The sequence below is a fragment of the Danio rerio genome, chromosome 24 (genome assembly GCF_052040795.2).
Source record: "Danio rerio strain M-AB ecotype USA chromosome 24, GRCz13ab, whole genome shotgun sequence".
NCBI lineage: Eukaryota > Metazoa > Chordata > Actinopteri > Cypriniformes > Danionidae > Danio > Danio rerio.
Genome location: NC_141044.1, coordinates 38,607,501 through 38,621,486, shown reverse-complemented (window position 1 = coordinate 38,621,486; position 13,986 = coordinate 38,607,501). Strand labels below are relative to the sequence as shown.

The 13,986-nt window shown below is 33.0% G+C and overlaps 1 protein-coding gene across 12 annotated transcripts in view; it reads left to right on the top strand.

The window, feature by feature from the left end:
* The window catches only part of mapre2 (microtubule-associated protein, RP/EB family, member 2), a 30,411-nt gene that overhangs the window by 16,207 nt on the left and 218 nt on the right, over window positions 1-13,986 (top strand). For 2 of the 12 annotated variants that reach the window (XR_015524501.1, XR_015524496.1), the window contains exons 3-8: window positions 3,007-3,152; window positions 6,345-6,561; window positions 8,971-9,128; window positions 9,563-9,721; window positions 11,519-11,820; window positions 13,430-13,986. The exon at window positions 13,430-13,986 is cut by the window's right edge and continues 218 nt beyond it. Coding sequence is in view for 2 of the 12 variants with exons in the window: in NM_001109702.2 (NP_001103172.2) it covers window positions 3,007-3,152; window positions 6,345-6,561; window positions 8,971-9,128; window positions 9,563-9,721; window positions 11,519-11,593 (755 nt within the window). In the remaining 10 variants the exon portion in view is untranslated. 12 annotated transcript variants of the gene reach the window in all.

The window sequence follows — 13,986 nt, the reverse complement described above, 5'->3', positions numbered from 1 at the left end:
TGCTCATTAGACACAAAGCAATAATCCCGCAGGATTTACACCAGGGCTTCTGCTCGCTGATCATCTGCTCTGCTGTAGAGCTGCTGCTGTACCTTTGAGGATTGCTGTGACATAAATGCACTTGTTTGTTTGTCTGGTCCGTAAAGCAGATGTCAATTATGAACCTGGGAATCAAGTTACGTTTAGCGCAGTTATTATTATATTACTAAACATGGGCCACACTTTACAGGATAGTGTTGTTGGTATTTTCAAAAATGTATTTTCGAAAATAATTTTAAGTTGTAAGACATATATCGCAATGAAAATCAAATGTTTTTAATGTAAAATGTTTTCTTTATTTCTTTATCTATGGATTTATCTACTTTTATTTTTTATGTATCTATTTATTATTTATCTATATATTTATTTATCTTTATTATTTATTTATTAATTATTTATTTTTATGTGTATTTATTTATCTTTTTTATTTTTTAAATATATGTATTTATCTATGTATTTATTTATGTATCTTTCATTATTTATGTATTTATTTATTTTTTATTTATCCATTTATTTATTTATCATTTATTTATCTATCTAACTATTTCATTTATTTATTTAATTATTTATTCCTTGTTTATCTATTTATTTATTTATCTATCTGTTTATTTATCCATTTATTTATTCATTATTTATCGATTTATTTTATTTTTTTTCTATTTATTTATTCATTTATTTATCTTTTTTATTTATCTGTGTTTATTTATTTATTATTTATTTATCTATTTTCAGTTAGTTTCTTTAAATATTTATTTATCTGTGTATTTAAATATTTATTATTTATCTATCTATTTATCTATTAATTTATTAATCTATGTATTCTATTATCTATTTTATTTATTTTTATGTATTTATTTATTTATTTATTATTTATCTATTAATTCATTTATCTATTTATTAATTTGTTTATTTATCTATGTGTTTATTTATTTATCTATTTTTTATTTATTAATTAATTTATCTATTTATTTAATATTTATTCATATATTCATTTATCTATTATTTATCTCTGTATTCCTTTATCTATTTTTAATCATTTTTAAAATATATTTATTTCATTATTTATTGTTTTTATTTGTTAATCTGTGTTTATCTATTTATGTATGTATTTATTTATTTATTTATCTGTGTTTAATTTATTTATCTATTTATTTATTTATTTTTTATCTATTTTTTATTTTGTGTCATATTTCCTTTAATTATAAAGTAGTTGTTGTTGTTGTTGTTGTTGTTATACAATATGTTTTTATCTATTTTAATCTTTCCATGAAGTTACCAAGTTGCTGACGTGGCAATAAACAAGCACAAACAAATTAATAATAAAAAAAAAAAAACAGGATAGTCCCATTAGTTAACATAATTACTTAGATTGAATATTTGCTTTAAAATGATAAATTACCTAAGCTATTCTTAAAAATTTCATAAATTGAGTTTTAAAAACACAATTCTGCATTGTTGGTATCATTTCATTGTCTCAGGTCAGTTCAATTATTATTAACACAAACTTTAGTTAATACATATAATTACCAAGTAGTTAAATAAAAGTGTTAGACTCTAACAAGGACATCTTAAAAGAAATCGTGGACATAATCTTTGGTTTTAATGATGTATTCACAGCTTACACATTTTTTTAAATTAGCATTTGAGCTATTCAATTACACAACAACATTTTAGGAGGGTGAAAACAAGTTTTGAGGTCTTCTTTTGAATGCAATACTTTAGTATATAGTGTAAATTTGAAAAAGATTAAGTTATTTTATTTTAAGTTATTGTTAACTAATGGAATCTTCAGTCTTGACCATTTCTGCATGCCTAAATACACTGAGACATGGCTGATTAGAAATTTGCATTAACAAGCAGTTGGACAGGTGTACCTAATAAAGTGGCCGGTGAGTGTATATTCTAACAAAATATTTTGCCAGCTCCAAAATAATTGTAAAAAATAAAATAATTTGGATGCTGGGCACCATCTGTGTTACTCATTATTACTACCAAAACATATTCATTTGTACACCATGATATATAAACTGGTTGTTTTTAATTAGCTGCTTATTGTGATTGTGTAAAGGATTGGTATCAGCTCCACCAGTTTCTGTATTAATGATGAATCTAATAATCGTCAGCCAGGGAACAGTGGATGTGTGTGTGTGTGTAAACACTTGTGTGGTTCAGCATGACATCACACTGTGCCTTAATTTAGTTGAGCCCGAGCACAGGTCTGAGCAGAGGTATTTAAAGACACTCGGAGACACTGAATATCCTCTGGAAGCCGTCCAGAATACATCGATTTACATGACGCTGTGTACTTGCATCCTCCGAGTCAAATGGATCTCCCTTTAAGTGCCCTTGTTTTATTTCCTCTGATTGAGCAGATTAGATCTACTTCACTGTAAATTAGGCTGGAACTCAATCTGTCCTGAAGATCTTCTTGATGTAAGTGTGTTCAGGGTTTCTGCTGCAAGCTCAATTTCTGAATCATACTTTTAGGTCTCAAAATGAATTTCAAATTCAAGTATTTTATGTTACAATGACAAAATTGTTATTTGGATTTATAATTTTTTAAAGGTGAAAAGCAGTTCGGTCTCATTAAAAAAAATTGTATGTATTGTCAAAAAAGTGGCTAATTTGTTTGAATTCATATAGGGTTTCTTTTATACAAAATATAAGATTTTTGAAAGTAGGCGCAGGGTGTCTGCAAGGTCTTAAAGTCTTAAAATGTCTTTGATTTCAAAGACAAAATTTTAGGCCTCAAAGTCTTAATTTCAGTGAAATATTGAGTTGTAGGTCTTAAATCATTTTAAACAGGTCTTTATTTTCCTCTGTCCAGGTAAAGCTACCCTATCAGGCTGACATCTAATCACCAATAATCCATCTCAAAACTTTTATTTTTTATTGCAAAGAGATACAATTCATAAGAGCTATTTTACATTTTTACAAATTACTTCATCTCTGTGCATTGTTTTCCAGGAGCGGCGTACTGTCAGTTCATGGACATGCTGTTTCCCGGCTGTATCAGTCTTAAGAAGGTGAAATTCCAGGCCAAGCTGGAGCATGAATACATCCACAACTTCAAGCTCCTGCAGGCCTCCTTCAAGAGGATGAATGTTGATAAGGTGAGCCGACATCAGGGTATTTTCCTCATCCTTTGCTTTAGACATGTGCAGATAATCAGTAAGACAGAGATTATGAACATGCATGATGTTGTTATTGTGGACACTTCAAAATACAGTGAATTATTATTTATTATTCAGTCTTATAGAAGGTCTTTTAAGAATATTGTATTGTAAGTGATGTTTGTCACAGCACTAAAAAGACTTAAAAAGGCTATTCATTTTCAAATATTACGATTTTTATGTTAATCTGACGTTAATTAAAATAGTTCCGAATTTTTATTAAGGCTTATTTTTTATTAAAGGAATAGTTTATTAAAAATTTGAAAATTACTATTGATTTTTAAATTTATGCTGCTGTCGTTTCTCTTAATTTTACCTCTATGTTTTTATAATTTACTCTGTATTAAGCCTGATTTATACTTCTGCGTCAAGTGACCGGCGTAACCCACGGCGCATGCAACGCGCGTGGCTGTGCATTTATACTTCTGCGCGCTGTCTCTGTTGGTCTGCATTTACACTTCCGAAACGCTAGTTGGCAGTGAGGTGTAAATGTTTCTCTGTGTCGAGTTTCTTCGCTGCTTTTTTGCGTTTCCTGAACACTTCCTGGATGTACAAGTGGCTCAAACTCGCTCATTTTGAGACCGGAACCGGCGGACGTGCAACAACTTTAACTATGAGGTAAACACAAAACAAAACTTTCCATCCGGAGCTCCTTCACGGGACTCCACACTTGTAAACAATCACTCCATCAGGCTCGCGCCATTCGCGCGGCTCTTGGTCCCGCCCAGACTCATCAGCACTCCCAAGCCAACCAATCACAGAGCTTACGCTACGCGTCGTTGCGACGTGTAGTTAAATTTTTTAAGAGGTGCACGTCAGCGACGCCGACGGCGAAGAGCTATGCGTCAGCGCCGTAGCATACGCCGGCGTTTGACGCAGAAGTATAAATCAGCCTTTATACTCTTATGTATAGCTCTTTGGTCAGTCTTGTGGCTGTTTTTAAATGTGCTTTATAAATAAATGTACTTTGACTTGAACCAAATGTACTGCAGGTTAAAATTAGGGTTGGGTACCAAAACTATGAATTGCTACGATTTGTAGCACCGGTACATTTGTAACCGGTATGTACCGGACCCAGTCAGCTTACGAATTTCGGTGCCTAATTTCAGCGCTACTGGTGCTGCGACAAGGACATAAGAAGCATCATGGGGTGCATCAAAGACACACATAGATACGTGTTGTCACACCATCTCTAAATTTTAATTCTAAACAACTTTGAGGAATATGGACAGGCGATATCGGGCGTTTGTTCTTAATGCTTAACGGACGTACGCTACGCACACAGTACATCGCATTCGTTGAGCGAGAGCGACTCTCTTCAGATCAACACGCATGATCGCGTTCATCAAATTTGCTCAAACTAAGCGTTCTAAAGCATATTTTACAAGCAAGGATTCTGACACAGCAATGTGAAGCAGATGCTTTACGGAAGTTTTGTGTAAGCGGGAAACACGTCAAACTTAATGACACATTTGTGGGCGCATGGAATCAAGTTAAAGGCAGAGGAATGCGCTCTGAAAGCTTGCAACATCATCTGGCACTTTCAATGAATACGTTCATGGACACCAATGCTCTGATTTTAATATGATTAAGACAATACTCTGATTAAGAGTCTAGACTACAATGTAAACAGTGATTTTTGATTACCTTATAGGACCACAGACACCTGCGTTACGAAATGCGGAGGTTTTTTTCTTTCCATTCAATGTGCGGCATCAAATTTCATTAAAAGAGCCCTCTTCCACCAGTCCTTACTTAATGCTCGCATCAAATACCTGTTTGTCATGGGGGCATGAATGAAATGTTCCTGAATGAAAGTAAAACTGCAGTTAAAGTAGAAAAATTTAAAATGAAACGCCTGAAGTTACATGAAACTCTGGAGGAAACGTGGATACCGTTCTGACGCAATGACGTTAATCGATCTATGTACTATAACATGTTAGACGGGATCATGAAAGGAACATTCAAAAAGCAACTTATGTAAACACCTTAATCATATTATTTTCTTATTCAGATTAAGGTAAATCATTAGATTACTGATGTCCATGTAAGCATAGTCACAAGCCCCAACCCTAAAAAAAAGAAGTTCAATATTTTGATGACAGCCTTTCCACAGGTTAGTAGTTAGCTAACGTAATTTCATAATGCAAATCTTTAATTCACGCTAACCAACAAATGATCAATGGAAATATATGAATGTAATTCAAATATAAAAAATTTGAATTGATGTTTACTTTAAAGTTGAATTATATTGTTCTATTCAAATAATTTTTTGTCAAATAAAAGATTTTTCGAGAATCATCCACCATAATTTTGTGGCTTAAAAGTATCGGTTCAGGCACCGTTTTGGCATTGGTACTGTTTAAAAGTATCAATTTAGCACCGGTATCGAAATAACACCAAACTATACCCAACCCTAGTTAAAATGTCGCCAATATTACCAGTTGAAACCTAAAGTTGCAATGAGGTCTTCGAATATATATGGAAAGTCTTAAAAGGGTAATGAGTTTCACTCTCTGATTCCTGTATTTGAGCAATTCTATGCAAATGGCAGCCAAAATTTAAGTTTTCGCCAAATTTCAAAGTTCTTTTGTGTAAGCTTGTATTTTATAGTCCTGCAAAAATACTCAAACATGTCTCTGTCAGTGTTTTCAAACAATTATATTTGATTTACCAAAGTCACACAAGTTCCAATTTTACATCTGTCACTTCAATAAAGAAGAGATGTCACATCCATAACCAAGCTTTTTCCTCATAAATGCAAAAATGTCAATTGAAATAAAAGGAATCTTGTTTGTTTTATAGTGAGCAACTCTTATCCTTTTGATTGGCATTGTTTCTTTTGGGTTGTGCAGTTTAATCCACACAATTTCTACAAAGTATGTTGTTTACAGTAAACTCGCAGACTGTTACATCCATAAAACATGTTCGTTTCCCTTTTATGAATCATAAAAAATGTTGACAGATTGACATTTTTCTGATCCTATATCTCTGTGGTTAGGTGTTTTGGAAAACATAAATAATGTTTCAATATAATGTTAACACATACTTTTTGTGTGAATTTATGTTTTCCGTTTTTACTGCAAATGTCACATCCATGATGCTGGAATTGCTCATATACCCTGCTTTCAGATTATCCCCGTAGAGAAGCTCGTCAAGGGGCGATTTCAAGACAACCTTGACTTCATTCAGTGGTTCAAGAAGTTCTTTGATGCAAATTATGACGGTAAAGAGTACGACCCGGTGGAGGCCAGACAGGGACAGGACGCCATTCCCCCTCCAGACCCTGGCGAGCAGATCTTCAACCTGCCAAAGAAATCCCACCACGCCGCCAGCTCTCCCACCGCAGGTCTGTTCACCAGCTTAAACACATCATCTATTATAATCAAGGGTGTAAAATACTGTCATTAAAGGGACCGTTCACCCAAAGATGGAAATTCTGTCATCATGTTCTCATCCCCCGTTTGTTTCAAACCTGTTTGAGTTTGTTTCTTCTGTTGAACACAAAGGAAGATACTTTGAAGAATGTTGGAAAGAACAACCATTGACTTTCATAGTACTTTTGCTCCTACTATAGATGTCAGTGGCAATCTTTTTAAAACGTGCATTAGAATATTTTGTGTTGTCCAACAGAAGCAAAAAAATTATGAATGGTGAGAATTATTTACTTGTTTATTTATTTATTTATTTATTTATTTATTTATTTATTTATTTAAATGGCTAAATGTGAAATTATTTATTTATTTTAGTTAATTTTTTTAAAAATTTTTTATTTAATTTTAATTTTGATCTTTTTTTTTGGGTGAACTAAACTTTTAAGGATTGTTTTTAGGGAATTATACTAAACTCAATCACAAGTCAAACTGGCTATTTTCACTAATATATATACAGTTGAAGTCAGAATTATTAGCCCCCTTTGAATTTTTTTCTTCGTTTTTAAATATTGTCCAAATAATGTTTAACAGACCAAGGAAATTTTCACAGTATGTCTGGTAATATATTTTCTTCTAGAGAAAGTCTTATTTAGTTTATTTCGGCTATAATAAAAGTAGTTTTTGATTTTTTTTTTTAACTCCATTTTAGGGACAAAATGATTAGCCCCTTTAAGCTATATTTTTTCTCGATAGTCTACAGGACAAACCATCATTATACAATAACTTGCCTAATTACCCTAACCTGCCTAGTTAACCTAATTAACCTAGGTAAGCCTTTAAATGTCACTTTAAGCTGTATAGAAGTGTCTTGAAAAATATAAAGTAAAATATTATTTACAGTCATCGTGGTAAAGATAAATCCGTTATTAGAAATGAGTTAAAAAATTAAAAAATATTATGTTTAGAAATGTGTTGAAAGAAATCTTCTCTCCATTAAACAGAAATTGGGGAAAAATAAATAAGAGGTCTAATAATTCAGGGGGGCTAATAATTCTGACTTCAACTGTATATCTGAAAAAGAAAATGATTATTTTTAACTCCTTACATTTTTATTGAAACTAAAAAAGGTTTTGCTTACATTGTACATTTTTTTTCTTTTTCTATGGTTTCTTCCATCTAATGAACATTTAAAATTGGTAAATGTGCCTGCTTAGCATGCCCATAACCAGTAACCTGTTTTTAAATGGCATTGTTTCAGCTTATTATACAGCTATTGAAAAAAAACCTAAGAGAGCGCTTAATATTTTTTGATTTATAGTTATGTGTTTGAGTAAAATGTCAAATGTGATTTTTGCTTTATTCTGTAAGCTAATATACAGTTGAAGTCAGAAGTATTAGCCCCCTTAAATGTTTTGTTTCTAAATAATTCCTTAACAATGTTTAACAGTGCAAGGAAATTTCCAAAGTATGTCTGTAATATTTTTTCTTCTGGAAAGTCTTATTTGTTTTATTTCGGCTAGAACAAAAGCAGTTTATAATTTTTAGAACACCATTTTAAGGACAAAATTATTAGCCCCTTTAAAGCAAATATTTTTTATTTCGATCGTCCTAGTCGTTGTTGTAGTCGTCGTCGTAGAAGTAGTAGTAGTAGTCATCGTTGTAGAAGTAGTCATCGTTGTTGTCTTCGTAATAGTAGAATCCTCGTCGTCGTTATAGTCATTGTAGTAATACCAATAGTAGTGGTCGTGGTCGTTGTAGTCATCGTAGTAGTAGTCTATGTAATTGTAGTAGTTGTCGTTGTAGTAGTAGTAGTCGTCTTCGTAATTGTAGTAGTAGTAGTAGTTGTTGTCGTAGTCATTGTAGTCAGTGTCGTCGTTATAATTGTAGTAGTAGTCGTCATAGTAGTACTCATCGTTGTAGTAGTAGTTGTCATAGTAGTAGTAGAAGTAGTATTAGTAGTAATCGTTGTGTAGTAGTAGTCATAGTAGTAGTTATCATAGAAGTAGTATTAGTAGTAGTCATCGTTGTTGTAGTAGTCGTCTTCGTAGTAGTAGAATCGTCATCATCGTCGTAGTAGTAATAATTGTCGTAGTGGTAGTCATCATCGTTGTAGTAATAGTCATCGTTGTAGTAATGGTCGTCGTCGTAGTAGTCATCGTCATCGTAGTAATAGTCCTTGTAGTACTGGTAGTAGTTGTCGTAGAATAATATAATAAAAGTGTAGTGTAGGAAATATTGAGTACAACTTTCACTCAGTGTCTATACTTTTACATGTGCATCATTTTTGAGAATCAGGTCACTTTTTACACTGCTGGACTTAATCAGCTCTCATTGTGTCATCTACTAAACTCTGAGCATCATGGCATTGGTTAACTTGTGTGCAGGAGCTACTCGATCAACCAGTTCCACCCCTAAATCCTCCACTTCCACCTCCACCTCCACCTCTCGGCCCTCCTCCGCCAAAAAGCTCCCGGTGATGTCGGCGACACCCGCGAAGGGCGAGAAAGAGCTGGAAGCCCAAGTAACACAACTAAACGAACAGGTGGACTCCACTAACATTATTAACGCTATTAAAAGCTTTGAATAGCGAGGCTGAGAAAAGAAAGGCTGAACGAGACGGATAACTTTAGAAGACTCGACTTTAGAAGAGTCTATGTTTTTTTAGCCTTCATGCTTGTATATAAACCTACTTAACATTACATTGGGGGCCTCTAGTCAGCATCTTGTGAGCTGTTTTTCTTCCTAGACATTTATTTGTCATAAGAGTGCTTCCTGTGATGCTGTAAGGATCTCTGAATATTTTTGTGATGTCATCAGGATGTGTTATGAAATATGCTCATGTGTTCATGGGAACTTCATCATTTATCACTTTGTCATTTAGACGTGCATGTGTTTTGTTTTCATGGTTATGTTGTTTAGAAGCATGTAAATGATCCTTAATCAGCTTTTAATGTGTATATGTGTGTCTCCCGGCAGATGAACACGTTAAAGCTGGCACTTGAAGGAGTGGAGAAGGAGAGGGATTTCTACTTCGGGAAGCTGCGGGAAGTGGAGCTGTTGTGTCAGGAGCAGGGCCAAGACAACGGACCCTTCGTCGAGAGACTCATGGAGGTGCTGTACTCCGCAGACGACCAGGTCAGAGCCGCACAACAGCAGTGTTTTTAATTTCAGCACACACTTTATCATAGATTTTGTATTATTATTTCAAATTATTATTATTATTTTTGCATTAAGGTTATTTTATTGTTTCTTTTATTAAATCATCACTATTATCATTATTTTTATTATTATTATTTTTGTTGTTGTTGTTGTTATTGTTAGCATTATCTATTTTTATTAGCATTTTTATTGGTATTATTATAGTTTTTGCTATTGTTAGCATTATCTATTTTTGATTTAAATGTGGAACTATGATTAATACATGCAGTACAAGATGCTTAGTTCATGTTTATAAAACCATTAACTAATGGACCATTTTTTTAAAGTGTTTTTTATCTTAAATGTATTTTCACTTGTATAGTTTTATATTTATATTTGTTGTTATTTATCAATATTTTATATTCATAAGACCATTTATTGCATTTATGCAGCCATTTTATTTATATTTTAAATGTGCCTGCTTGTTCTATTCAAAAAGCATCACATTATTAATTTATTTATTAATATTATTATTTTATAAATTATGTTATATATTTTTGCCGTCTTGCTGTTTTTATAAGCGCCACATTATTTATTTATCTATTTATTTATTTATTTGTTTATTTATTTATATTTAAAATATGCCTCCTTGTTCTATTTAATAAGCATCACACTAATTATTTATTTATTTATTTTTACAGATTCTAAATTTTTTATGTATATATCTTTTTTTATAAACACCACACTTTATTTTTTAGTTATCTAATTATTTTATTTTTTTTAGAGATTTTAAATATTTTATATATATTTTAGATATTTTTGCCTTCTTGCTCTTTTTTTTTATAAACGCCACACTTTATTAATATATTTGTTTTTATAGATTTGAAATATTTAGTTTTTTTTATAAATTGTTGCCACCTTGGTCTTTTTTTTAATAAGCACCACACTTTTATTTATTTTAAGATTTTAAATATTTTATATAAATGTTTATGTTTTTGCCACCCTGCTTTTTTATAAGCAACACACTTTATTTATTTATTTATTTATCTATTTATTATTATTTTCTTTAGAGATTTTAAATATTATTTATATTTTTGCCATCTTGCTTTTTTTTTATAAGCACTACACTATTTATTTATTTATTTATTTATTTATTTATTTATTTATTTATTTGTGTTTTAAATGTGTCTCCTTTTTCTATTTAACAAGCATTACATCTTTTATTTATTTATTTATGTATTTATTTATTTTAAATATTGTATATATTTTTATATTTTTTGCTTTCTTGCTCTTTTTTATAAGCATCACACCATTTATTTATTTGTATTTTAAATGTGTCTCCTTTTTCTATTTAATAAGCATCACATCTTTTATTTATTTATTTATGTATTATATATTTTAAATATTTTATATATTTTTATATTTTTTGCCTTCTTGCTCTTTTTTTATAAGTACCTCACCATTTATTTATTTATATTTTAAATGTGCCTGCTTGTTCTATTTAATAAGCGTCACCCCATTAGCTAATTTATTTATTTATAGTTTTCTACGTATATCTTGCTTTTAATTTATTTTCACATATTCTCATCAAATGTCATCGCTGTTATTATTTATTTAAATATGATGCTGTTTTAAAATGCGCAGTTGCATGTTTACCCTGAAGTCTACATTCACCGTCTATCTGACAACGAATTATGACCATTAAAATAATATCTATAAATGTCAGTGTAGTAGATTTTGCACACTTCTAAACAAGTCATATCTATTTGTTTGTTTTTTGGTGTTGCTGATCAGGAGGCGGGTGGAGAGGAGCACGAGGCTCCGGCTCAGGAGGAGGACGTTCCAGACGACACACAGGACGAATACTGAACACACATACACACACACACACACACACACACTGCTTCAGCTTCATTCTCTCAGACTCACAACGGTTTAATTCTCAGTTGCTCTCATCATGAAGGAGTGAGAGATCAGTCGGCCGAACTCTTTAACCCGTCTTTTGTGTTAGTCGGTTCATTTTGCAGCCCTGTTCGATCGCATCATGACTATTCTCAACATCAGCTTAAATGGTGAATGTTGTTTGTGTGAATCCTGTGACGACAGCAATGCATTGGGTTTTTAGTACACCTGCTGGTGTTTCCTCCAGCTGGTTTTCATCTCAACTACACATTATATATAGGAACACATCATTTTTTTTATGAAAATAGGCTCATTTTAGTAATCCACTGGAGTTAAAGAGTTAAGTTTGACCATTTTTAAGCCATTTAGTTGATCTTCAAGTCTGGCGGGAGCACTTTTAGCTTAGCTTAGCATAGATCATTGATTCAGATTAGACCGTTAGCATCTCACTCAAAAATGACCAAAGAGTTTTGAAATTTTTCTTATTTAAAGCTTGACTCTGTAGTGACATTGTGCACTGCATAATAACATTCTGCCTACTGCAAAGTTTAATTATTACAGAATCAGAGTATGCTACTTGCATTGCTAGCGCCGACGTTCAAATCCTGCTTCTACCACCAGGACAGAAATCAACAGCGCAGCAAGGTTGTAATGTATGTTGCCAGATTAAAGTAAAAAATGCTTTGAGATTGAAATGTTTGGTCAATTGTGTGAGGTGATGAGCTTCATACAAGATCTGGAAACCTGACAAAAAGTAACCAAATAGGGCCATACATATTATGAGAAATGAATTCAATTCAATTCACCTTTATTTGTATAGTGCTGTTACAATGTAGATGTGTCTGAGCCTCGGACATTATCAGGAAGGCTATTGCAGAGTTTAGGAGCCATAAATGAGAAGGCTCGACCTCCTTTACTCAACTTTGCTACTCTAGGTACTACCTGAAGCCCTGAGTTTTGAGATCTGAAAGAGCGAGCTGGATTGTAGCGAGACAGAAGGTTGGTTAGATAAACAGGAGCTAGATTATTTAAAGCTTTATAGGCAAGAAGCAATATTTCAAATTCAATACGAAACTTAACAGGCAGCCAGTGTAAGGAGGATAAAATTGGGGTGATATGGTCAAATAGGAGGATGGCGTGAGATGGGTGTGAAGGAACTCCCCAAAAAATGAGAGTGTCTGGAGGCACGGTCATATCAGTCCAAGTTTAAATAGGAAAAAAAAGTATTTAAATTCTTTAGTCATTTTTGAGATGCTAATGGTCTAATCCGATTCAATAAATTATGCTAAGCTAAGCTAAAAGTGCTCCCACGGTACTCTGAGATCAGCTGAATAGATTCACATGTGGTAAAAACAAGCTGTTTACCTCTTTGAGCCTATTTCCAAAACAAGTGTAGTGTTCCTTTAAGGAAGGGGTGTCCGAACTCAGTTCTGGAGGGCCAGCGTCTAGCATAGTTTAGCTCCAACCTTAATCAATGACACCTGAGCCAGGTAATAAGCTCTTACTTGGCTTACTTGAAATGTCCTGGCAGGTGTTTTGAGGCAGGTTGGAGCTAATCATACGTTCACACTGAAAGCGGGGGGAGCGTCAAAGTAGCCGGAAGTCATTCATTTTCAATGAGAGCCGGCTGATATGCAGCAATGGCCCCTTTAAATACGAGATCAGTGAAGTGAATTTTGACGCTCTCGCCGCCGGAGCTCAAGGCAGACAGTGTTGTCGCCAGGGTGGCCAGAGCGACCTCGGACACTCTCACCGCTTTTGGTGTGAATGCACAGTAAGCTCTTAAGGACACCATCCCTCCAGGACTGAGTTTGGACACCCCTGCTTTAAGTAGAATTGACTTTCTTCCTATTGCTTAAGCTGGTTATGTTCTGAACCTTCAAGTTTTAAATGCAATAAGAGTAGCGCAAAGAGCTATTAAGCTACCATTTGTGAACCGATTGATTACCATGGTAAATTTTGCATTAGACTGTAATGCATATTAGGAAAATAAACCCACGCAGTTAATTTTAGACTGAATATGGTCATTTTTTTAAAAGCCGATCTCAGTGTTGGATAGGAAGCATTTCATTTGGACTGTGCAATCTGTAACCCGCATCCGTTTTACTTTGTGTACAGTAGGAAAGCACCACAGCCATCATCTTGAGGAACTGATGCTCATTGAAGGTTTTATTTCGCTGTTTGTCCTGAAGCACAGGACAGAAAACCGCATTCTCGTGATCTCCTGATATTCGTCAATATTCTCCACAGGTCAACGCTTACGTCATTTTATTATTGTGTACAATGGAAAGGAATGTAAACATATGTACTGTTAATAATTATAAATAGACAATGTTTTCTTTTTATTTCCCTTACAGTAT